Raw genomic sequence first — 26043 nt, forward strand, 5'->3', positions numbered from 1 at the left:
AGGGTAGACTTATTTCTTTCCTTTTCACCCAGTAAATTTGCCGTGCTAGAGTCAGGGGAGGACAGAGCGTGGAAAACACGTACGGTGGGATGAGAAAGAAGGGATCCAAACGCCCCCTCCCGCCCTGGCCTGCGCTTTTGATGACCGTTTCCACAAGGACCCAACCCAGACCAGGTCCGGGGCTTCCTGCATCCCATTTCTCCACACCTTCCCCCCGAGGAGGACGGTGCTCTACCGCCGGCTGCCGCCCCCGCTCACCGCCCCTCAGGCGCCGGGGCCGCCCCTCAGGCACCTCCCTCAGGCACCTCCCTCAGGCTCCCGCCCGCCCGCTGGCACCGCCGTACGGCGCACGCGCGCGCTGCCCGCGCCGGCGCAGAGAGCAGCGGCGGGGTAACGGCCTGCTAACGGCCCCGCAACGGCGGCGGCGCGCGGGCCGCCATGGCGTACTCGACGTGCTGCAGGGTGGCCATGGTCTCCTGCCTGGTGCTCTGCGTCTCCCTCCTCCTGCCGCGGACCTTCTTGTCTCGGGGCGGCGGGAGGCAGGAGCCCGGGGCTGCGCCGCTCGCAGCGCCCGCGCCGCCCGAGGGTAAGAGGCCGCCGCGGGCCCCGCCGGCGGCGGCTCCGCTGAGGCGAGGGCGGGCCGCTCCTCGCCGCCATTGCCCCCTGCCTCGCTGCGCCCAGGTCCGTGTTTCGGCTGCTGCCCGGGGGCCGAGCGTGGAACGCGGGGGGTTGGCTCGGCGGCGAGCCCGGGGCCGGGCGGGGCGGGCGGTGGCGCTGGGCCCCCGGCCCGTCGGCTCGCCGCCCCCCGGGGAGCCGCTGTGGGTGAGCGGGCCTGGGGTGCACGGAGCGTCGGGGAGGTGTTCTGCCGCCCGGTGGGGAAACGTGGCGTAGTTAATCCTTCCCGTCAGTGTTGCCGCGTCACTCGTGCTCTCTCGTTAATGACGTGCGGAGCGTCACTGGTGGAATGTACTGGTCTCGCAGTGATGTGCCATCTTCTGTTCCCTTCAGAGAAAGATAGCTTAAAATCCTTCAAATTTCATTTTATTACTTTTATGTGAGTGGGGTTCTAAAGCTACTGAAGAGACGTACTCATACCACTTTTTTGTTTGTTTTTCATTGTGATACATCACTTTTTATTTGAAAGCTTCATTATTTTGTTATTTTCTGTACCGTATGCTTTTGTTGTTGCTTATGAAATAAAAGTTCATTTGAATCATCTTCATTGTTTAGTTTCCTACTCCAGTATTTTAAACTTGGCATTCGTGCGCCAGATTCTCGTAATAAACATGCCCTATGATGACTCATTTAGACTCAGATCCTATCCTTGCAGTCCCTGGAGCTGTGTCCTTCTTACCTGCCCTCCCACTCTGCATGTCCCCTTTTAAGTTCTAGAGGAATGGGTTCATAGAAGCACCTCCTGTTCTTTTTATGCCCGTTGCCTTTCACCGTAGGTTTTTCTCCTCAAGGCACTTCAAAAAAAGTGAGTATCATCGCCCCAGGTGTTCGCAGAGAGTTTTGCCCAGGGCTGTCTGCAAGCCAGAAATGAGGCTGATGGAAGTACAGAGAATCTCTGGGTTGTACTGGATGCCGTCCCACAGGGACACAGGTTCAGTGACTTGATCTGCATCTTTCCAGCAGGCTGGTTCTTACGTGACTCTACAGTTCAGTGGTACTGATTTCATTTGACCAGGGTTTTTTAAGGACGTTCAGTGTGAAGTTGCTGCTGAAACAACATTATGTTGAACCAAAATACATGATCTATACTGTGCCTCCCCATCCATGGTTGCTGTGTGTAGTCTTTTCGTTGGTTCTTTGTTTTTAAGAACTTGAATATAGGTTCATCAGCACTGTAGATTTACAGGTTTATAGTTCCATTCCATAAGCTCTTTAACACTGAAAACCTGACTGGTAGCTGGTTTTTTTGATAGCACATTGAGAGCAGTACTGTGAGGGCACGGTGCTGCAAAGGCCCAGCAGACAGCACGGGGGCTGGGTGAGGACTGTGGAGTCACCTGCCTGAAGCAGGGATGGGAGCAGATGCTCTGGGAGGTGCTACCTGTCTCTCCGTTAACTTCTGCTGCTGTGCCACTCCCGGCTCTGATCCTGCGGTCATACCAGATGGTAGGGTTTGACAAACCATTTTCCCACAGCACTGCAGTCTTAGGCAGTCGTCAGTTAACGTTCTGGTGCTTCTTTCTTTGGCTGCAGGATGGACTGAATTGATCTAACAGAAAAATTAGCTTTAAAAAAAAATACCCCAAACGCTTGCGCCCAAATGATTTTCAGTGACGTCTGTCTGATGAATGATGTTCATACCTGTTCGAGCGCAGCCTACTTTAAGCAGTGCTGTCATAAGCTGGCTAATCACAGCCACAGTTAAATGCTTAAAATAGATGACATAAATACTCTTTCCATCATCAATAGGTAGCATAAATACTCTGTCCATCATCCTGCAGGAGATGACGGAACAGCATGAGTTGGTGTGTGCCTGGTGCCGAGCCAGTGGTCAGAGTGCTCCTCTGCTGCACCCCAGTCTTTGGCGGAGGATGTAATACCTCGCCTCAGCTGATCTGTTTCAGAGGAGAAATTATAGTCCGTATTTTCAATTTGATAGCAAGAATTTCATTACACCTGCTCTGCAGACCAAACTTTATTTCACCTGGAGTTATTTTTTTATTGGAAGAATAAATCTCGATTGAACAGTTCAATTCATATCTCTGTCATTAGTCGTCCTCTTCAGTGAACTAACTGCAGTTACCTGACAGAAGTTCCAGGGACTTGAAGTAATTGTGTCATTCTTGAAGTTAATAAAGTGCTTATTGTAGTCTTGGGGGCAAAATGCCTCTGAATAAAACATTCTTTAAAGTTTACTACCATTTGTTAGAACTCAGTGTTACCAGAAGGCTTTTTATTGAAACAAGCTTTAAGCATGGGAATGGCGCTTTCTCTAATAAAGCCATTTTCAGAGGTCTCTTTTAGGAAAATGGTGAGCATAGTACTATAGAAGTTAATATTAGCTTTCAGGCAGAAAGGTTGTTCTTTTTCACAGTAATAGTTTCGTGTATATGAAAGAACTTACTTAAAGAACTGACTGTGAATCTGTCGCATTTCTAGTTTACTTCATGTACAGACATTAAATTTTTATTTATCGTTTGGAAAAGAGGAAAAAAAGAGCTACTAGCAGTTTAAAAAGTACTTTTAAGTCTAGCGTTTATAAATATATGCCATGCATTTTGTAAAGCTACTGTCTAAGTTCGTAGTTTAAGCAAAACCTTCCAGCTCTATGACAAGAGGTGTATGGTCTATCTGCACCCTTGTGAACAATAAAGCAGCATCAGCTTTACAAGAAAAATGACTTCAGGTAACGCCTCTGCCCAGCTTGGATTTGTGCAATGCACACATCAGTTGCCTGCAGGTGTCCTTACTTAAGAAAATTATGGTGTTTCCATTTTGGGTAGCTTTTGTGTTTTCCTTTTTAACCTTCACCTGCAATATTTAATTAAAAATGTTCAGGCATTTGACTGTTTCCCTTAGAAACACCTGTGCAGTGGTTTAAAGTAAGGATTTCAAGATTGTCATTTCTTCTAACCATTTTTGGTTAGGTTTCTAAAGTTGTGTTGTTGGGATCACAGCTAGAGCTACTTTGTAAATGTCACCAAAAGAGCAAGAGCTAAATGAATGCATACTGTTTGTCCAGTTCATCGTGATGTTACGCTGTCTGCTGGAATCAGAAGTATTTATAAAAAGATGTAGAAGGGAAAAATATAAATGACTGCATGTGTAAAAAATCTAAAACATGGGTCTTGTGATAGTGCGTAGTACTGAAATAGAGAGTGGCCTCAACAATGAACCGAACGTGAACTTGTGGTGTTATAAAAAAGTGATTAATAACTTGGGCTTTCTTTGGGCAGAAGTGTTGGGGAAATTAGAGTGATAAAGAATAGCAGCAGAAATTATATAGGGGCTTGAGAGATAATTTAATGTCAAGAAAACAGTTTCTGTATAGATTATTCTGAGCTATTATACTAAATGTGGAGGCTGTGCAAGAAAACCTAGGAGGACAGTTTCAGTCTAGGGAAGATCAAGTTACTTTGTCATGGAGTCCATCTGTCTGTGTGTTGCCACTTACAGCTTTAGAACCCTTTGGCCAATTCATCTCATTGGACAGCGAGAGAGAGAAAATAAAAGTTTTATGAAAATACACTTCTGAGATTGATTCAAGTGTCCTGAGACAAAGGCTTCAGTAGAATGCCTCTTTATTGGCATTTACCAGAGAGGGAGGTCTTGCATATCCTACTAAGCAAAAGCTTTGCTCAGAGCACATGCCGTCTTTAAATATCATGTCCAACAGAGCAGGGGAGAAAAATGTACAAAACTCTGAGTTCTGGTTCTCACAGGAGCATATTTCATTTCTGATCCATGTGACTGTCTGAAAAAGTGGTGGTTTTCTTTTTCAGTCACTACAATGAACATATTACCAGGAAAATGTCAATGGCACCTTAGCATCCCTAAACGTGGGAGTCAGAGTGCAGTCTGAAGATAGGTTTGAGGGCTGGAATTTGCATTGCTGAGGCAGGAGGATAGTTCTGTATCCCACTGTCACATGTTTTTTCAGTTAAAGCTTTTGCAGAACGTCTAGCTGGTTCGTTCTTGGGCTGAGGTTTTTTTTGGTTGGTTGGTTTTGCATGCACAGTAAGGAATAGTAAATGTCTGTCTTGGAAAAAACGCAATCTTAGTATTTCCAAACCAAAGTAGCATAACCACGGTTTTGGGATGGAAACGATGAGAAATGGCAGAGCGGCTGCTGCAAAGCGTGAGCAGACTGTGGGTGCTGTCCCCAGAAGCAGCGTGGGTGAGATGTGAGCAGCAGTGAGACAGCATCCTTTGCTTTGCTGTCAGCGTGGACAAGTCACACGCACTTCCCAAGCTGCCATTTCCCATCACTAACCCTCCTTCTGCGCTTCCTGGGGTCTGAAGAACATGCACATTTTATAAATGAAGTCATGTATCGTAAATCTCCTGACAAATGGAGTGCAAACTTAATGTAGCAGCAGCCCTGATGTACGGTATGTCACACTTTATTTTTTTATTATACGTGTGTGTATGTATCCCAGCGTTTTACAGCTTGTCGGATGCTGCAGAAAGACATATTATCTAGATTAAGAGTTGCTGAATTGTACAATAACGTAAGTCTAAGTAACTTTATAAATAGTTGGGTTCAGTAGCAATTCCTAAACCCCATTAGACAGAACACATAACAGCTTTCTTGGAAAAAAGACACTTGGATAGCCTGACTATTATCAGCTGGTTGGCTGTTGTATTAGGTGTGCTATAACTACACTTTTTAAGGTTTGCTTTTTTCAGTTGAGTGTTAATATTGTTAAAATTTTTTAAAAAGCACCATAATTTTAATGCGATACTGCTGTTGAGGACTTCATCTACCTTCAGAAACTACAGTCCCTTAAACAACACAAACGTTAGCTGGGGCGTAATTTCGGTTTTGAACCTAAAGCTATTGGAAGGGACAGGATTAGGCAAAACATGCTCTGCTTGCCCTGTTGGCTGGTTTGCAAAGTTGGTTGGAAGCATTAAACCGACAAATTACTAAACATGTTGGGTAAACCTTAGGTAAAGAGATGAGAAGGCCAAGTAGGGTGTATTGGGTGGAGCTACCACATGCAGCGAGCAGGTCTGTGTGAAGCTCTCAGGCTCTCGCAGGGGAGTTGAGAAACGTTTCAAGAGGAGAGCGGCACCCGTCAAAGCTCAGTGGAGGTTGATGCTCTCCCCTTCCCACAGCATGGAAAATATCCCGTTGAAGTACTCCCCACCTGCACTGGCAACGGGATGGTGCAGCAAACAAGGACCCGACGCGCGCCCTTCTGTGCTCACGTAGAAGTGTCACTGGATGTTAGTGATGGAGAGTATGGCGTTGTCTCTATTTGAAAGTGGTTTGTTTCATCCCTGGAAATGTCGAATCCAGTCACATCATCTACCAGTGTGCGACAGTGTTGGGTTTTTTAATAATGCGAGGTATGTTGTTTAATTGACAGTGGCATCCAAATTGCTATGCGTTTTCATTTATATACTGTTTATTTGACATATTTTTGCATCTGGTGCTTTTAAGTTGCCTGTGCTGTCAATTTCCTCTGAAATTTACGTGGGTTCTTTACAATAAAAAGCTATGGATTTTTTTTTTTTTTAAATAAGGAAATCATTATAAAAGTTTAAAAATCAACAGGGAAGATTTAGAACTAGAAACTATGAAATTCCCCTTTAAAATTATTTTGATAATGAAATGACTAGTACGTGTCCCTTTGGCCTGATTATCTTTAATTGAATTGAATCTTTGAAAGCACAAACGAGGCCGTGTGGATAATTTAGAAAACTATTCCCTTTAAATACAGTTTCACCTTTGTCAATTATTTTCTGCTTTCTTTATCTCTTTTTTTTTTTTTAATAAATAATATCTGTATGAGTATAAGGTGTTTTGCAGAGGTTTATCCCCCCTGCTGTTTCATCCCTCCCTCAGTGATACTGCTCTCTACACGACATCACACTGGTTTCCCCCGTGACCTACTGCTACAAGGCATTCCTGTGGAACAATGGGACTTTCTTGTAAATAAGATGCTATGCGTTCCATCACAGGCTTTGAATTATTCACTAAAATTAGAGTGCGTGATAACAGCTTCCTCAAAGTTAAGCCGGAGCTAATCTGAGAGCGGTTTTGGTCAGTGGTGGGATACCTGGGCAGTTCCACTAAAGCCTGCAGCACCCATCACTTAAAAGAAAAATGTGTTTTTAATAGTAGAACTTCACAAATTATTGCTGTCACTTCCTAATATGTATTTACTGTAATTTTCTGTGCTCAGGAATTTTGCCGCCTATGATGGTGTTTCCTAGCAAGAGCAAATGTTAATTTAATCTAATTTTCTCTTAAAAATATTTGCAGCTGGGTACTTACAGAAGTAAAGTTAGTTATTTTCGGTGCTATTTCAAACCTGGTTTTCATTTTCTTTATGCAATGCATGCAGCCTGCCCCAGCGCCCAGTGACCAGTGTCCAGGCTGCCTGGCTTTCCTGCTGATGGGGACAGGGAGTTCCACCGCTGCCACCCGGCTTGGCGGTCCCCGGCTCTGGTGCTTCCATCCAACGCCTCCCACCACCAGATGCGGTGGTGGAGTAGCTGAGACATTCAGTTCAGTCCCAAACGGTGGAAGGGAGTGCAGGGGTAAGCCCAGGCTGGGTATGGAGATAGAACGTAGGATGTCGAGTAGATGGAGGAGTGAAATAGTGAATTTCATGGCAAAATTGATGGCAGCAAGAAAATACAGTAACTGCATGAGCTTAGATTTATTGATATTCTAGTGCCTTTCAGTTGAATGAAATCATCCACAGCACCATTCCGGGGTCTCTGAAGTCTTCCTGTAGTACCCATGTATGCATTTATGCTCACTCCCCTTCCTTGTTTTAAATTATCTCTGCCTCTCTCAAGGCTAGAAACCATTTTTTCCCCTCTGAAATGCCAAGGACCATTTGTCCTAAGCTGTATTCAATCTCCTCTTTTACATTGCTTTACCCAACACATTTTAAAGGAGAACAGTTTAAGGTGCCATCACTTTTCTTTATCTTTCATTACTCATTTCATAAAATCAGGTAAAATACTACTTCTTACGGCAATATCTGAAAATCTATACTGGGCAAACACTGCAGTCATGTATCAGGACGCTAGGTGGGTAGTGATTTATACATCAACATGCCTTTGCGTGATATGGAAAGATCAGGCTCACAGCAGAAACCCAATACACTGTTGGGGTTTTTTTGAGCAGAAAATCAGGAGTAAGAGTTCAGGTTTTCATCCTGTTAGGGATGCTGATTCATAGGGTCTTTGGACAAGTATATAGCTGTTAAACTCCGTGTTTTGTTATTGCCCTGCCAGTTTTTTCTCAAGACAGTAATTGTGGATACCTAACTCCTAGCACTGCATGTAGTAAGTGACCAAGGATTGAGTCTACAGACTTGCAGTCCAACAAGTTACTTTATTCATCAGTGGTGGTGCATTTAAATTTAGGCTGCGTGTAAAAGGGTGAAAAGTAATAGAAGAAAAATAATTGTGTGTTTTCTTGCAGGGAAGCTCGGTCGCTTTCCACCGAGGATGCATTACCAGGCCACTCCCGACAGCCGAGCTACCCCTCATTTTCCAAGGTCTCACCTTGCTGAAGCAGTTGCCAAAGCCAAGGCAGGTGGAGGTGGTGGTGGAAGCACTGGTGGAAGTGGGAGAGGTCTCGTGGGGCAGATTATCCCTATATATGGATTTGGCATCTTCTTATATATCCTGTACATTTTATTTAAGGTAAGACCGACATAAATTGAAAAGTCAGGGAAATAACAACTAAAAAACCCTCAAACCAGAAGCAATAGTCCCATTTCTGTACCTGGTTCCATTTTAGCCTTGCTCAAGAAGAAGTGTTTATGGTGGACCTTTGGGGGTTGAAAGATTGGTGTATCCTGTGGGTTTTGCTTTTGCAAAGGCGGTAGCTAAGAATGTAGGGACGGGTTGCTGAAATCCTGCATTGGCCTCTGACCTCTTGCAATTTTTTGAAGGATTTTTCCCCCCCCCCGGAAAATGTGTATGTCTAGAAGAATGCTAGATTAATTTTGAATATACACACAGTATTCTTTTCTATCACGTGTGACTACGTATTATATATACTGTACGTGTCATGTATTGTGTTACGAATTTAAGGTGGGAGAGAGGGAGTACAATTATTGCGCGTCTTCTGGAACAAAAGCACCACATTGTTGTAGAATGTGAGTTTGGGGTTGTATTGACCATACTGGAACTACCCCAGCTGGAGAACTGTTTGAAAGCTAGTTTAAAAAAACACAGCCCAAAATCCCCTCAAGTGTTTCACACCTGATTTGAACTTCTCATGGCTTTTTGTTACACAAATGTGACTTGCCTGTAGGTGATGACAGTCAGCTGTGTGGGAGGAGGGAGAAGTGGACTTGTGGAAATGTTTCTTCCTTTGGGTGGGCGCTGAATCCAGAGTGAGCAGTGTCCAAACAGCTGAGCCTGCTCTGGGCAGACAAGAACGATGTGAATTGGGTGAGCTGATCAAACGCAGAGAAGACGAAAGAAATAGCCTGCAGTTTCTGTATAGAGCCAGCCAGTACCTTTGCTGCAGGTACAAAGTTGGTGAGGAATAATGGCAGAAAACATTGCAAAAGGGACAAGTGGGCTCAGATACAATTCCTTCAGAACCTGTCCTTTATTTTGCAATAATTGCCCAATGCACTGTTTTTTCCCTCCTATATGCAGAAGAATTCCAGTATCAGGCTGGAACAGATTGTCGCGGTTTTGGCCGGATTGGCCAATCAGGACGACAGATGGCCCTCCCCCCCCTCTCTCCTCAGAGAGGAGAGGAAGAGACAAGGAGATTCACGAGTTTAGAAAAAGAACTAAACTACTTTAATGAAAATAATAATAAATAAGAAAATAGGAAATAATTATAGAATAATAAAAATTAAAGAAAAAAAAAAGCATACAATACATACAAAACCGTATCCAGCTCCCAGGATGACAGTTGTGTCACCAGCAGACACAGGGAAAGTCCCAGACTGGAGTCAGTGACGGACAGGAGCTGAATTCCAGAACTAGAGTCAGGAATGCTCGGATCAGGATCAAAGGCAGACAAACAGACAAGGTCCTCCTCAGATGTCGGCCACTGAAGAAAGAGCGAGCCAGAGCAGCATTGCCCCTTTGATCCCTCAGCTTTTACACTGAGGGTGATGCACATGGGATGGAATACCCTGTCGGTCAGTTTTGGGTCACCTGTCCCATCTGCTCCTCCCTGCATGTGGGACCCCTCTACGCTTCTCTGCTTCCGACCCTCCGATGGGGCAAATAACGAAGTTAGCTGACCTTGGTTGTTATAGCAATAAGTATAAGCAAGAGCCTCTGTGCATACCATTCATTGGTATAATCAGGTCTTATCACCCTGAGAGTGAACAGTTTCTGAACAATATGCTGTTAATTTCAGACTTTAGTCAGTTAGAAGAGGCCCAGCTAAAAAGTTAAATTACAAATCAGAAAGCTGGTTCTGTTTTACCTCAAACCAGGACACAGATAAATATTCTAAAATGAAAAAGTGATTTTTGATGAGTTATGGTTTTACTATCCTTAAAAATATCATTTGTTCCAAGTGTCTTTTAGGAGTTTTCAGCTGGCAAGATCTTCCAGGCATCTTTCATGGTTTTCTGGTTTTGCTGTTGGGCATCCTTTTCAGTGGTTACTTTCTGGAATGTTTTAGTTTTCTATCCTTTTCGCTGTTGCCTTTGGGGCTTATATCTTATATATATTATATGTTACTTATCTATTACTATTGCTGTAACTCATAGAAGAGTTGTCTTTTTTCACTCATCAGCTGGCTTCCAAAGGAAAAACTGTAGCTGGAGAGCGGAAATGCCCTACTGCTGCACCGGGAAACATGAAGAGGAAAATCAGTGAGTATGACTTCTGAGTGTAGCTGTTGACTCTGTAGAGGCACGGTCCAACTGAACAAGGCAGAAGCTTCTGTGTTGGAATGATCAAGAGTTAAAGTGAGTTACTGCACCGTCACTTTCTAATCTCATTCGGCTAACGAGACCCTGCGATAGTAGCCTGATCTCAAGCTCCCCTGGAAGCAACGGCTTTTCACGAGGTTCACTGAATTAACTGTATGCATGTGCTGAAGAGCTGTGTAGCTAATGATTAAAAATGGACAATAGGATGTCCATCTATAATTATTCTATAATCCGTATTATTCTGCTAGTAGTATATAAAGATATTAAAAGCTACCTTCATTTTTTTGAATTTGTGAATTCACAGCCATCACCAGGCACTTCCTTACTTTTTCCTTTCCCTTTTAGTAATGCTTAAAGTTTTGATGAGAAAGCAGACAGTATTCTGAAATGTGATTGTGGTTCTAACTAAACATCGGTGGGATAGATTCAACTATTTGTAGACATTTATCAGATAAATTAATAATCTCACTATTGAAGATTGGACGAGTAGTTACCATAACAGTATTTAAATGCGTTGTGTTTAGCTGGCTAAATTATAACAGGAAAGAAAAGTACTTCGGGCTTTATAAAAGTGCTAGCAGTAAGGTAATTCTCTTAACATACATAGCTGTAATTATCTTGACATTAATGCGTATATTAGGAATACCTAATGTACTCAGTGCTATAGATTGCGTTTTCAGTGCACTTGTACTGCATTGTGCCTGGCAATTTTGTCTAATTTATTAGCAACAGTAATTGTATTTTTTTTCTCTAATGCTTGGTAAGAGAAACTAACTTTGCAGTAAGTTAAATATTTACCGTCATTATAACTCAAAGAGCTAGCGATGAAAATTATTCTGCCTTTTTCTAAAGCTCTCCATTTGTATTCCTAAGGCATTCGGTGCAAGATTTAGCAGAGTGGGAGACAAGTCACTGGGCTAAGAACCACTTACGTAGTGACTCGGAGGAAATAACTTCCTTTCTCTTTGCCAATTTCCCTTCCCCTATTTTTAAAGTCTCAGACATGCAAAATAATGAGATCAGGGATACGTTCTCTGCAGAACAGAGATCTTCCCAGAAGCAGGGTGTTTGTGGTTGGCTTTCTCCGTTGTGCCTTTGTGCTGCTTAAACGGGTGTGCCTGTAGCAGCGGAATATTTAACTGGCCCGGGCTGGTTTCGTTTTGTTCTGCAGCTGGGAACAATGAAGTCTCAGCTATAGGATTTTCAGCGTGAGCTACAGAAGTCAAACAAGGAGCTCAAGCATTTTTGTTGACGTCCATGCTGTTGCATCTTTGCTGTTAACGCTTTTGGCTAAATTAAAGCCAGTAGGGGTGTTCCTGCATGTACGCAGGTGTGGCTACTATTGTGCTATGGAGCCATGGAAATGCCGTGCTCTGCTCCCCCGCGAGGCAGCAGGTGGCTAGCTGTTGTTCATCCCGGTGAGCCTGGCAGACCATTAGCACTCACTGCCTACCCTGGCACACCTGTGCAGGTTTGGGTGCCATCAAGCCCATGAACTTTATTCTCTTTGATAAAGATGTGGTTTCTCAAACCGTAGACCTCATTAGAAAACGCTCAAGTGACCTTTTGTCTCTGTTCCTAAGGACTTAACAGGGAAATTCCATGAGAATTATTAATTCTGCAGTAAACATTAAAACACTATGGTTTTCTTAGAAAAAAAAAGTACGGTATTTTCTCTAATCTCCAGGGCATTTACAGTGGCCCACTCACCCTGCTTATTGGGAGGTTGCTCGGCAGCCTTTGAAAGAAGGTGCTTTCTGTGTGCTCTATTACCATTGGCAGTAGCCTTCACCTTCTTAAATCAGGAAAAGTAGGTAGAACTCTTTAAGCTGGATGTTTTAGTTTCCTCACAGCCACTTGGGTTTGGTACAGCCTATGCTACCGGTGATAATGGGACAGGGATGCATTTTCAAAGCTCCTACTGACAGATCTTGGGATTTTGTTGGTTTTGCAGCTGACTATGAGCTCACTCAACTCCAGGAAAAACTGAGAGAGACAGAAGAAGCTATGGAAAAATTAATCAACAGAGTAGGACCTAACTGTGACAGGTATGTTTCAAATTACAGCATTTTACGGAGAGATTGTGCTCTGATTAGAAATTAAACTTTCTTACATTGGCTATATTAAAATAGCATTTTTATTACTACTTCACATCATTGTAGAAATTTGATTTTACACATTACGCTTTTTGTACTGCAGTTTTTCTCTTTTCAGAGTCTATATTTAAAATAAATCATTTTTTCCAACTTCATTTTCCTTAAACAGAAAAGCAACTATCCCTACCCTCCCCCTTTGCACAGTGCATTATTTAGAAGATAATGACATGTATGTGTAAGCAGAAAATAAAACATCTACATTTGAAGTATATAAAACAACCTGTCTTAATGTGACTAGAGTAATATTCTGAGTGATTCCGAAGAAACCCATTTGTTTTGTGTTATTTTTTCCAGTTCTATGGACCATTTTTCTAAATAGAAATGCTGTTATAATCTGTGTAAATGCCTGATAGACTATCCATAAAATATTTCTTTAAGGGCATAATTGTATAATAATCAGATTCCATAACTTAGTTCCACCCTGTAACCAGTAAATCCATGCATTTGCTTCTGAATATAAAAGAAAAAAAGGCTTGTAAAATCAGGATTTAAAAATTTACGTTTATTGATGTTTGCTATAAATCTGAGATCACTATTCTACATGATAAGGAAACACTGGAAACAAGCCTGTGTTTTTCACAAGGAGTGTAACAACACATCAACAGGACAATGCATAACTGCAGTGTTTGAAAATTTAAATACCGTGAATATTAAGGTGACGTCTGCAAGCAAAAAAGATAGCTCTCCAGGTTGTAACGCGTGTTAACTTTGTCTGGATCAGACACTGCTTGTTTTAACCCATTCTGTAAAAATAGTTCTATGCCGAACTTGCACCTTATGTTCATTTATGCTTCAAACTGCATTCTCTTGGAGCACGTAGTTTTGCCCACTTTGCACCGTGCCCCGTGTTGCAGCTGCACTGGTCTCAGCAAGACGAGGTGCCAGACTTGCCTGTGTTGGGCCGGGTGCCAGCAGGAGAAGCCCTGAACTGCCCAGATTTTGCTAGTGAGACAGAAGGATACTGTTTTGGCTATTATTCATCTCTGTTTTGTAGAGCTGATGTGATGCTCTACGCGGACCTTTAAGCTGCCAGAAACAGGCTGATGAGCTGCCCAGATATTGTGCTGACTCTCAGGATAGGATATTTTTACTGTGAAATGGGTTTAGGGTCTGATCCAGTATTTGTTCTACTCTGTGTTATTGGCTCAGAGCCTTTATTTAGTAGAACTTCCCTTCTTTGTTCAACCAAACTATTTATATAGATGGATGTAAAGGCCTCGGGGGAAATCAGAATCTAAATCTAATAAAGAATTTTGTATATAGCCTCTTTAAAGAGAAGGGGGAAAGCACCTCTAGATGGACCAAATTGCCGTTTTTCAAATACAGCCAGACTTTGAAGCTTCCTTATTCTACACTGCTATACTCATTAAGTTCAGTAATACTAGATGAATGTCTTAAAATAAAATGTATGGTTAGAAAGTGTAATTAGAGCACAGAGTACAGTGCTGGACTTATTCAATCTGGATATTGATAAATTTAAATAAAAAGGAAAGAGGAAGAGAGCAAAAATGTCACGAGCTCCATTTATTAATATGCAATTAAACAAATCCTTACAACAGAAAAGTCAGAGAAAGAAATAACTGGTCTCGAATTTAAGCTAATGCTGAAAGATCCCAGGTGAGACCATGGCCCATTATACTAGACGTGGCAAAGGGACTCCCAGCCTGCCAAGTGAAATATTAGCAACCAGACAAAAGGATGTATTTTGTATTGTCACAAAAATTGATGTATCATCATAACACACAGCATTTATACTAGAGCTGACATCCGACCTCGTGCCTCGGTTTCCTCTCGCTATACTTCAGGAGCGTTCTCCTCCTGGCTGAACTACTCCTGGCTTTCTCCTTCTGGTGAAGATTCTTAGAATCCAAAAACATTCTAATTTTTTATATTTTCTTCCAAAAAACCCGTTGCTTTTAAAATCCGGATGAGTTTGCAAGGACAGTTTATGCTCAGATAATGCTGTACCATAGAAAGAAATCCTGTTTCAAAGGAATAATATATACTGTGCTCTGTGATTTTATTCTGCTTTCTTCTGTAGCAAGTGTACGTGGTGTTTTCTTGCTGTGGCTTGTCCTGCTCAATTCTTTTTCAAAAGCATTTGAGTGGAGTGAGGCTGGAAGACCTCTCAATACTGTTAGCTGATCTTAGATGGGATAGCTAGTGTTATCCAGCCCTGTGTCGTAGAAGGTAGGCAGGGAGAAACTTGGATCTGTTTTTCTTCTAAGGCTTGAAGACCAACCTCCAAACCAACCAAGGAGACCTCCTTCCAAACCAGCATACTACAGCCTTAAGTACAGAAAGCCCCTTGCAGAAACGCAAAACTTTCAAAAAGTACAAGTACAGATACTTTTCATAAGGTAAAGAAAGCAAGAGGAAGAAGGAGCTACCTGGTCAGTTCCTCAGCAACATGACCAAACCTGAAACTAAGAGACGGATAAAGATAATTGTTACCTAATGCACACACTTAAATGGGTAGTACACAGTACCTAAAGATATAATAATTCACAGCTCTGAGAAAATTTAGCACTCTTCCCAGCTCTTTTTTCAACAGGTTATACATTTAAATTATACACTTCTGTAATTTATCATTGCATCCTCTCACTAAGGGGACCTCAGTATCTCCAGTTTCTAAATGTAGACCTTTATAGTCCAGTATCTCTCAGCAGAGATGAGAAGCCTTGCTGGGAATTTGATGATTCAGAAATAAGACTTGATTGATGGTTATATAGGGCGCTCTGCATTAAGAGCACGCATACTGCTTTTTTCCAGGCTTTCAGCAGAGTGTTTCAGTGTTGGGACAGTGATATAATGGGTACAAAAGATTTCCCTACCCATTCTCACAGATGTCTTACCCATATTCTTTTCATCACTGTCTGTAAAATTTGGTATTTTGAAACCACTTGAAATTGAAGAATACTTGTAAATATTTTTCTCAATGGGAGTACTGTAAAATACTCTCTTGTAAAAAAAAAATAAATCTCAATTTATAGTAATTAGGTAAGAGGTAGAAATAACGCAGCTCAGTTACAGAATCACAGAATGGTAGGGGTCGGAAGGGACCTCTGGAGATCATCTAGTCCAACCCCCTGCCAGAGCAGGGTCACCTAGAGCAGGTTACACAGGAACGCGTCCAGGCGGGTTTTGAATGTCTCCAGAGTTGGAGACTCCACCACCTCTCTGGGCAGCCTGTTCCAGGGCTCTGCCACCCTCAGAGTGAAGAAGTTCCTCCTCATGTTTAGGTGGAACTTCCTATGCTCAAGTTTGTGCCCATTACCTCTTGTCCTGTCGCCGGGCACCACTGAAAAGAGCCTGGCCCCATCCTCCTGACACCCACCCTTTAAGTATTTATAAGTGTTGATAAGATCCCCCCTCAGTCGTCTTTTTTCCAGACTGAAGAGACCCAAATCCTTCAGCCTTTCTTCGTAAGAGAGGTGTTCGAGTCCCCTAATCATCTTTGTAGCCCTTTGCTGCACCCTCTCCAGCAGTTCCCTGTCCTTCTTGAACTGGGGGGCCCAGAACTGGACACAGTACTCCAGGTGCGGCCTCACCAAGGCAGAGTAGAGGGGGAGGATGGCCTCCCTCAACCTGCTGGCCACACTCTTCTTGATGCACCCCAGGATGCCTTTGGCCACAAGGGCACATTGCTGGCTCATGGTCATCCTGTTGTCCACCAGGGCTCCCAGGTCTCTTTCCACCGAGCTGCTCTCCAGCACGTCATCCCTGTTTTTAAAGTCCTCTTTACCAGGCTGTCAATTGGAAAAACTTACCTTTTTACCATGAACTGAGCAAATGTGATATGGAAGAGAGAGAGAGAGAGAGAGGCTGTACTCTGTGGGGTGCCATATTTGAGCTGTAGCTGCATTTTAATAGTGATTATTTTAAGATAATGAAACAAAAAAATACCAGTTGACACATCTGAGATACCATGTTAGATTATAGATTTTCACTGCAGTCATGACAGCTCTTTAGGAAATGTTCTGATTTCAGTGTAAGAATAAGAAACCTTTACTTTACCTGTTAGTGAGCACTTTGGGACTCTACAAAACATAAGCATTGCCTCTATGAAAAGTAATAGCTGTGTTGGAGCTCCAAACACACAGAGCAAAAATATTGACCTTTGCTTAGACTGTAAACCTTTTGCATCTGTTGGCCTCTTAGTATTCATAAGTGCATTATACTCTGGCAAATCTCCCGTACTCAGGCAGACAGACATCTTATACATTGCCAGCATCCTACAGTAGGTCTTCCTAGAGGCTTTAAATGAAGTGAAAATAGCACATGGGCTTTGGTTTCTCCCTCTCTGTAGGGGATTCTGTCTCTTAAGCAAGGTATATCTGGAGGAGGAATACTCTGAAATACTCACAGAGACCTTGTGTTGCAATAAGACGGTGTTTTCTAACGAGAGATTCCAGCATATTAGGAATTTTCCTATACGAAATCCCACAGTGATGCAGCTGCATTGATTGATCCTATTATCTGAGCTGGCATATCTCCCCGTTGCGCTAAACAGACAGGCCTTTCTGTCTTTATCCAGGTGATACATATTAAAATTACATACACTTTCGTCTATCAAAGGAGGATTAGTTTGACAGTTCTATTACAGCTTCTGTCAAAGGCAGCTAGCTGATGAAACCATTTCTTTTTGCGTGCCTATTAATTCACTTCTCAAATTCTACATCAGCATAACCCAGGCGTTTGGGAAGATGCTGCCTCACTCCTTCACTTGTTCTGTGGAACAAGCTGCCGCTGCAGCTTGAGGGGCCTCAGTGCAACCTCCTCATCGCGTTGGGACCGTATCGGCTTTTCAAACTGTGGGGCCAAGTGCCCCTCGGGGGAGGCTCAGAGAAGTGATGTTTAGCCTTGTGATCTCAGTGGAACAGTGTCGGCTGGGTAGCTGCTAAGGAAAGCGGTGGGCCTGCTCCTGAGCGAAGTTCAGTTACAGACAGCTGCGCGTGCAGCTGCGCACAAAATCTAGCCCAGGGTCAGGACTTCGATCGCCGTCGCACAAACTGGCAGTACGATGCTAATCTCCTTGGCTTTAAACCAATATGACTCTGCTGCCTTTAGCGGAGTAACTGGTGTCGCTGTCATTCCCGTATATGTAGGCACAGAGTACCTATTTCACGTGCTGCTCTATTCACAAGAGTTAGTAAGAGGAAAAACTGAAGATGGAAGCTGCAGGTTTTCAAGTGTATGAGAAGTCAGGTACCTGAAACAAGGTTTAGGTGGATACTAATCACTTAAATCCAAATTCATTAATCTGTTCCCAGTTCCCCTCTTCCCGTCTCACCCCTAAAATTCACTGAGCAGCTGTCTAATCTTGGAGATTATCTGTCTCTCTGATGGTCTGGAGATCGCCAGAGATCATCCTACGGTTAAGTGTTCTGCGCCTGCGGAGGGCCACCCTCCCTGAGTGATTGGGGGCAAAAGATCCTGCCTAAAACACAGCGAGATTCAAAAGAGCCCCAGAGTAGTGCCACGGTCCCCCGAGGGGCTTGAACTGGCACTGACACAGAGATCAAACTCCTGCTCAAGAACAACCTGAAACTCAAGATGAAACAAGCGCAACAGTCAGAACCGTTTTCACCCCTAAGTTCAGCCAGTGTCTTTCTCATTCTGACCTCCTGAGTGAGTTAGTAGAGCTCAGATCACCACCCTCCAAATACTTCTTTTGGTCCATAAGATTATTAGGAGGCTATGTTTTTTTTCCAGAAAAAAATAACCTGTAATGACTACGTGATCTTATTTGTTGGAAGCATTTTTGTTACGACAGTAAGTAATGGTATTACTTGAGCAGTAGTAATTACTAGAATCAGCAGTGTAGAATCAGCTAAAATTACAGTTTACTTTTAATCTGATAAAAATCTCAGTCCTCTCCCACTCTCCCTCTGATATAAGACCTTCTTTTCATTTTTAAATCCTCCTGTCTGCTTCTCCCCTGTCCCCCCGCCAGGCACCATCGCTGACTCTGTATGATAACATGATGACCTGTCCCACTGGCATTTCTCAATGAGGCCTTGCAGATGTAATGCCTTTAATGGTCATAATTAGGGATCATTAGACTCTTGAGACTAATGTCTGTGTGAGACATTCTGATCAGCCCCACAGGTTGTTTTAAGCGTAGCATAGATTCTGAATTGCATTTTCTTATAATGCTTCTAACAAGGTACGGCCCTCTAATTCTCACCTAACACTCTTTTAAAAGAAGACAGAAATTTCCGTAGTGTGTTCTGTACCGTAACTCTTGCTTGTGCGTCACTTTCGTCTTGCTCTCACACCGGCTGTACCTGCCTTGCTTTACCTGTTCAAGTTTGCAGGCTTTCTAGATGCCTGGATGAACCTTTATTCTGAGCTGGAGATGCGGAGCAGTGACCGTACTGCAGCCAGGTTCCTCCAGACTGTGCTGCTGGGATGGACCAAACAGTTGCGTTCAAACTCTGTTAATAGTTTGTAATAATAGGGGACTGAATTCTCGTGTCCAATATTTTCTAGCAGGACTCAAAATGTTACAACAGACCAGGAAAAAAGGTTACTTCAGCAACTCCGAGAAATCACTAGAGTTATGAAAGAAGGAAAATTCATAGATGGCATCTCTCCTGAGAAGGAAGCTGAAGAAGCTCCTTACATGGAGGATTGGGAAGGTAAGCAGGAGCCTTTCTTACCGTTACCCTGATGCGAAAAATGGAATAAGGATTACTTATAGTCCCAAATCCTTTCAAAATTTTTTGCTAACTTTATCCTTCCTTTTCGCAAGTCAGTGTTCAAAACTTTGCAAGAGGTGGTTTGTTTTCCCGACCATAATGGAAAGAAAATAGATTTTGAGGCATCCAGCATTTCCCTTCGCATAAACACTACATCATCTGCTGCCAAAAGCAGCATATGAATATTCACATATGCTCCGTCTGCTGCTGCGTCTTGGCTGCTGCACGTTTATATCTTTCCCTTTCTTTTTTGGGCTAGATTTTGTGCAAAATCATAAAGCCCTTGGAAATCAGAATCAATATGTTTTGGATAACTTACGGTTTCTCCTTTTGATTAGTCATTCTTTGTTTGCTCCAATGTTGTGAAAGTTAACTCCAGGAAGTTTGTCTTTTAAAAATTCTTTATTTTAATGTTCTTTCCGTTCCTTGTTGTTTATTTGTTACATAAATGTGTTTTCAAGATACCCTAGTTGACCTGCTCACTATCATAATTTTAAGTGCAGACTTAATTCCTTGCTCTTTAAGAAGCTTCCAAAAATCATCCAAAACATAAAGCATAAACAGTGGCCTCGAGTTCTGTTTTCTTAAGTTCACGATGCGTTTTCTAAAATGAAATGCACAAAGTCATTGACATATCTGTTTTTTAAACTTTATAATTAATGCCATTTATAGCAAAAGTCTTCAAAACATGAAGCAGCCAATCGGTAGACAGAAAAAGAAAAGGATCTATTTAAAGATCTAAGATATACAGTTTTCACCTGTTAGCTCCCATAGCTTTCAGCAAAGCTCAGATACTCACTTCTGAAAGTCGGGGTTGATATCCTGGCTCCCTAAAAATAAATGAAGTTTTCTCATCATCGCCCAAGAAGTCGTGTTGTGCCCATTCTTGCCATGGATGTAATAGTGTGACACATACATGGCATTAAAGAGATGACACACATACTGGCAGCGCTAAAAACAACTGTTTTAACAAACGTATGCATCCATCACTGAAGTCAGTACTACTTTTAAATGCTGGTAACGCTTCAAGTTGCATATCACTTTATTCCTAAGGTTATCCAGAAGAGACCTATCCTGTCTATGATGATTCTGATTGCTTCAAGCGCAAACAGGACACAATCCTTGTAGATTACCCTGACCTTAGCCAGCCCTCTGCAGAAGAGCTGGCAGAAAGAATGGAGGACATGGAAGATGAGGACCATCTGTGCAATGAAACCCTGCTAACTGAGCTCACCACGGGAAGGGGCGGTAATGCTTTAACGCAGAAAAAGGATGAGATAACTGACATCAGTGAAGAGGAGAGGGGCCTTCATCGCAGCCAAAGCATTGAGGAGTGCTGCTGCTGTTACGACGACGATGATCCTGCTGTCATAGCGGAGAACGCTGGATTCCACACCGACAGCTGCAGTGAAGCAGAAGAGTCAACCCATGAGGATCTGTCTGTGGAATCAGAAAATGAAAATGCAGCACTGAAAAAGCAAAAAGCCTGTGATTCAGATGAAACAGGCACACTGAGAAAGCGCAACACGAAAGGACTTGAGTAAGAGGGACAATACTGGATGTTATCTAGATGGTGAAGGTAGAGGTCATAAATGGTCGTTCATGTGTTTTTTGTTTCCAGCGCAGGCTTCTCTACCAATTCTTCTACCAATTTCATTCCTGTGGTAACAGTCAGCCATATCATCTACCTGAACTGGAAGCCAATGCCCTCTTTCATGCAGTCTTGTCATGGCTTACCATGACGTTGCCAACAGCCCTTTGTCTGTGCTTTTTGGAGACTGGTATCTTGGAGCAGATTATTCCGTTCAGATATTTGTGATTCTTTCCAATTCTGAACAAACAGTCCTTATCTTTACCCATTGTCATCCCAGAGTTAACCAAATGTCTCTTCTGACTTTCTCAAAAATATCTGTGTGCTACCAGTTATGAAAATTAATCAAATGTATATCTATATATGAGATGACTAGGAAGCTGGAGGAGAAAGTATGCCTTTCTTTTACCTGAATGTTAATTGATGAGCAGTTGACACATGTGACTCTTTCTCAACCATGTCATTGCTGCTGTACGCCCAAGAAACTGTTGTCACTGCCATCCACAAAATTCATATGCTACCCCAACCCAGAGCTCATTTCCCAGCTTATTCCATGCTGCAGGACCGGTAGCCTAATCTGTGTTGTGTTCCAGGAAGAGCGTGAGCACGACTGAAGTGTTACGAATTGTTCTTTGTCTTTGCCATAGCTGTGGTGAAACGCCTTGGTGAAACTCACAGGTAAGTGCAGGAATCGGACCATACTTTGTCTTACAGAAGAACACTAAAAATATCCCTGGAGATTAAAAAAAAAAAAAAAAAAAAAAAGAGAGGAGTGAGAAGGTTTGTCCTTAAAAGTAAAGAACAGATCGAGGGTGAACCTCAGACTGAAAGAAACACCACCACCTCCAGGCCCCAAGGACCCCCCTTGGTGGCCTCCGACAGACTCCTCACGTGGCCTTAACAGCCACTAGCCTTGGGAAGGGTTGGTGTAGCTCACAGCAAACGGCACCGAGGCAGCAGGAACGGGACAGTAGGGACCTAAGGTGGCAAACAGCCGGGCCTCTGCTCAGCCGATGTTCATGAGGAAGCTCGCTGTCCTCTTCATGAAAATGGGTAAGAGCAGCATTTCTACAGCGTGTACCGATTTCAAGTCCTTGAGCTCGCAGTTTGAAAGAACGTACAGGCTGAAGGTGAGTATGGATCTGGTAAAGCCAGGACTGATAGTGTAACTTTCTATGGCTGTGTGTTTTGTTTTGAATTGATATTAGCGTTAAAGGTAAAAATACAGTTTAAACAGCACTGGAAACTCCTTATGTTAAATAACCTCCATACTCGGTGTAGGTAATTAATCAAGGTATTTCTGACCTTGGGTAGGGAAAGACATAGTTGTTTCAAATAAATTAAGTTTCATATTTCTGCACAGTGTTCTGTATTGACAAATATCGGAACCTCTATGACATACACAAGGTAAATTATGTGAAAAATACAAAAATCAGTCGTTGCACATACTGGTAAATAAATAAATACATTTACTCCAGAATACCAAAGAATTTCTTTAAAAAATTTACTTTGTAAAAGCACATTCTTGCAGCTTGTATCTAAAACTCCATATAGGTCCAAAATGAGATGCCCCACTACTCGAAACGGGTCAGGACAGTCTTGTGTGCAAACAAGCGTACTGTAGTACAGGCATCATGAAAAAACATGACTGATTAAATATCAGTTCTCAAGATTAAGACTTTTTTGTTAATTTTGATATTTTCCACTCTTCAAATCCCATATAATGTAAAGGAAATCTAGACCATAACGTACTCAAATTCTACTGTATATCATTGGTTTGTTTAAGAAAGGCAAAGAGATGAATTAGATGTTTACGTAGGAATAAAAAAAAAACTAAATCCCTAACTAACCTTTTTTTTCATTTTATGGGGACAGAAACATTCGTGTAGCGCCGCCATTTTCTACTTCTCGAAGTTTAAGTGAACAAGTCAGAAACAAAGGTTTATTTTTCTTTACAGGCAGATATAGTCTGTATATATATTTTTATATATATATGTAGTCCCAACGCTATATATACCCAAAATGGGTATTTCTACAGCTGCTCCCAAACTTTGGATCTTTCGGACTGTCATGAGTCGGATGAAGACAGCGTTGGGAAATACACAGTTCAACGTCTACTAGGAACCCTCAGAAATTAATCACCTCAAAAGTATTTACTTTCTGAGATACTTCTAAAGCTGTATCATAATACAAACATCCTCCACAGATATTTTTTCCCTTGCTCCCCTACTTTTGAGTATAAGAAACTGTTTAAAAAGGAGAAACAAAAGCCCCAGTCTTGTAATCGTGGGGTACAGATCGACTCACTGCATGGATCGATACCACTGAAAAGTCAGCTCAAAGGGAAAAGGAAAAGCAGACGGCTGTTTGTAATAAACACAGACACTTACAGGGAGAGCATTTAAGAGATTATTTTCTTTAACCTTTTCCACATAAAGATTTCATGTGTTTAAAATTATTTTAAAAGGGGCTTCAAATAACAGCATCTTTCATAGATATTTTGCAATAATTTATGTCAAGACAAATTAATGTCATGGTTTATGCTGTCAGTGTGAACAGTGGGAAAGGTGACGGAGTAATCCCCAGGTATCACCAATGGAAATTTTTTAAGACTATATATGTGTGTATATGTATGTGTGCACGGCTCATATATTTGCACATCTAACATTGGAAAATGCTGAGAAAGTCATAAATTAAACCTAGTCCTAATACCGCGAATCTTGCCGTACCGGGCATGTATGTGTGCCCCCGTCATACTTGGTATAAACCTCATTTTCCTGTCACTGAGCACAAGATTTTTTTATTCAAAATAAACTAGTAGTTTCAATCACAAGAAAATAATTTTACACTTTTAAGATACTGACAAAATTAACAAAGCTCCAATATTTGTCTTTTTTCCTACAGGTTTTACAGTGACCCGCCATAAGAGTTTTTTTTTTTTCCTATAGACTTTGTCTCTTAGGAGAACTCCCTGTGTGATTTGCTAATTCTTGTGCAGGGTCAGTTACCCAGTATTATCGCTTAAAACACGGGCAACTATCAGCAACATTTTGTTTTTCTAAATGCCCTGTTTAGTTATAGTAATGACAGACATCACAGAATTCAACGGCACATGAATAGAAAAGGTCAACTTCTTCAGTGATATATGGTTTAGATCCACCTTTGACTGTGAACAAGGTTTCATGGGATACACATAAGAGCAAAATTTGGCCTCCCTTCCAAATCCACTTCCCGAAGTATTACTGCCAATACTGCCCAAGAGTTTTTCCCAATATAGTGCAACGTAAGCAGTGACCATCATAGTTTATCAATGAATACCGAAATCCATTACTTGCCCGAAGTGATGCCAAAGAGCGTGGTGAATTCACCAGCAAGAAACCACCCTACTGTCACTCCCCAGCACAAGCTACCGCCTTGCCTGCACGCTGGAGTTCCTCCACAGCTGGGACCGGAGCTCGTCTGTGCTTTTGTTTGGTTTTCTGTAACTGCTCTCCTTGGATCGGATGTTCCTTTTTCTGGCCTTCGGCCTCAATGTAGTGCAAGTACAATTGACAAAAATGTTATCTTCTCACATGCAATGCAAACACATGAAAAGTTCAAATAACTTCAAAGAGCCACAGGTCCCATTTTTTGCCTTCAGGAGGAGCTCTTTCTTCAGTATTAGGAGAGCTGTATCTTAAAGGCTCCGGTTCTGCAGTTATTTTGCTAAGCTTCCATGCACGTCTTTGCAGCAGTGTCCTCTGACTGGTGACAAGCACCCAGGGTGGGAAACAGCACACGGGGAACCACGTGAACTGTTACACAGCAGGGTGACCGTGAGCATGTAATAATTGCATTGCTTAGTGATAAACCCAACCGTAATAAACCTGGTGTGGGTGTTTTTCTTACATGGTGCCTGCTTGCGTGAATGCTAAGAGGGGCTCTCATCCTCCAGATCCAGGCAGATATCAAGGAAGAAGAAAAAGAGAAAGGAAGATTACTGTCTGAGAAACAAGCACATCTCTGATGGGCACTGTAAAAATAAACCTAGTTATACTGGCATCATTTACACCATGCTCCTCGCATCAAGCTCTGCCATGCTAGTAAAGCAGTTGCTTTCGGCATACAGCCCCCAGACCCCTGGCATCCTCAAAATTCAAAGAAGAAAGCGCACTGTTATCGGGAAGCTTAAATTCATCGTACAGGTGTCAATGAATCAGAGAGGGCTGAAAACCACTGCCGTAGAAAAAGAGGACTTCAGAAACGTGGCCTCAAGTGCGTAGGCGCTGAGCTCTGCGAGTCCCGTTCAAGGAGCCAACTGTTAGAAAGGCTGCGCTGTAAGTCATAATGGCCACCCTGAGAATACGGGAGGGTTCTCCAGTATCTTGGTCAGAAACCTGTTCTGCACTTTAAAATTCACCAACAACCTTAAACTGGGCGATGTGATGAATATCCCCCGGTGGGGATTATGCAACAGGAATGGCAGGCCACCCTACATCGAAATGAGAACATATACACAGGGATTTAACACGCTTTAATTCACAGACATTAACTTTACCAGTTTCACTGACTTAGCTTTCTGGAGTGTCCCCACATGGAAAAACCTGTACATGTTTGAGACAAGAGAAAGTTATAGATGGAAAAGAAAATCAGGGAGCTTAAAACAAAACAAGGAAATGGTAGTAACACGGATTACGAAAAAGGTGAAAAGCAGCTACCACCTGCAAGAAAGTATTTGAAGTGATATGAAATAGGAATTCAGCCTCGTGGACTTGTGCTATGTAGTCCAAAAGACAGAATAACCAGTGCTTTTGAAAACAGGGTTGTGTTTTTTAAAAAAAAAAAACAAACCAAAACACAAACAAGAAAAGAAACATGACAACAACAAACCCTGTCATAGTGTCACTGAATTCGGCAGCTCTTGAGAATCCATCATAGTTAAAGAGCCATATTCCACAAACAGCTTTTTAAGAGGACATCGGTACAAATCTTGTGAGAGCAGGCATTACTGCTGTAGCCCTACGTTAAACCAGAAGTTAGAATTAACAGTA

General features: G+C 42.4%; 1 protein-coding gene across 4 annotated transcripts; it reads left to right on the plus strand.

Annotated features, from left to right (window-relative positions):
* The first annotated feature begins 343 nt into the window (after window positions 1–343).
* RIC3 (RIC3 acetylcholine receptor chaperone) lies at window positions 344–26043 on the plus strand. 4 transcript variants are annotated; one of them, XR_010070830.1, is made up of 7 exons: window positions 345–586; window positions 8126–8349; window positions 10424–10502; window positions 12517–12610; window positions 19214–19362; window positions 20476–22143; window positions 23918–26043. XR_010070830.1 is itself a non-coding variant. In XM_063333300.1 (6 exons), exons 1-6 carry the CDS (start codon window positions 439–441, stop codon window positions 20964–20966), a joined length of 1182 nt encoding a protein of 393 aa, XP_063189370.1. In that variant the 5' UTR covers window positions 344–438; the 3' UTR covers window positions 20967–22369. The 4 variants fall into 4 exon arrangements, 2 of the variants coding, with proteins under 2 accessions (XP_063189370.1, XP_063189369.1); XR_010070831.1 differs by having other exon boundaries at window positions 20476–21691; XM_063333300.1 differs by lacking the exon at window positions 23918–26043 and having other exon boundaries at window positions 344–586; window positions 19217–19362; window positions 20476–22369.

The sequence above is a fragment of the Chroicocephalus ridibundus genome, chromosome 4, assembly GCF_963924245.1.
Source record: "Chroicocephalus ridibundus chromosome 4, bChrRid1.1, whole genome shotgun sequence".
In the NCBI taxonomy this organism is placed as follows: Eukaryota; Metazoa; Chordata; class Aves; order Charadriiformes; family Laridae; genus Chroicocephalus; species Chroicocephalus ridibundus.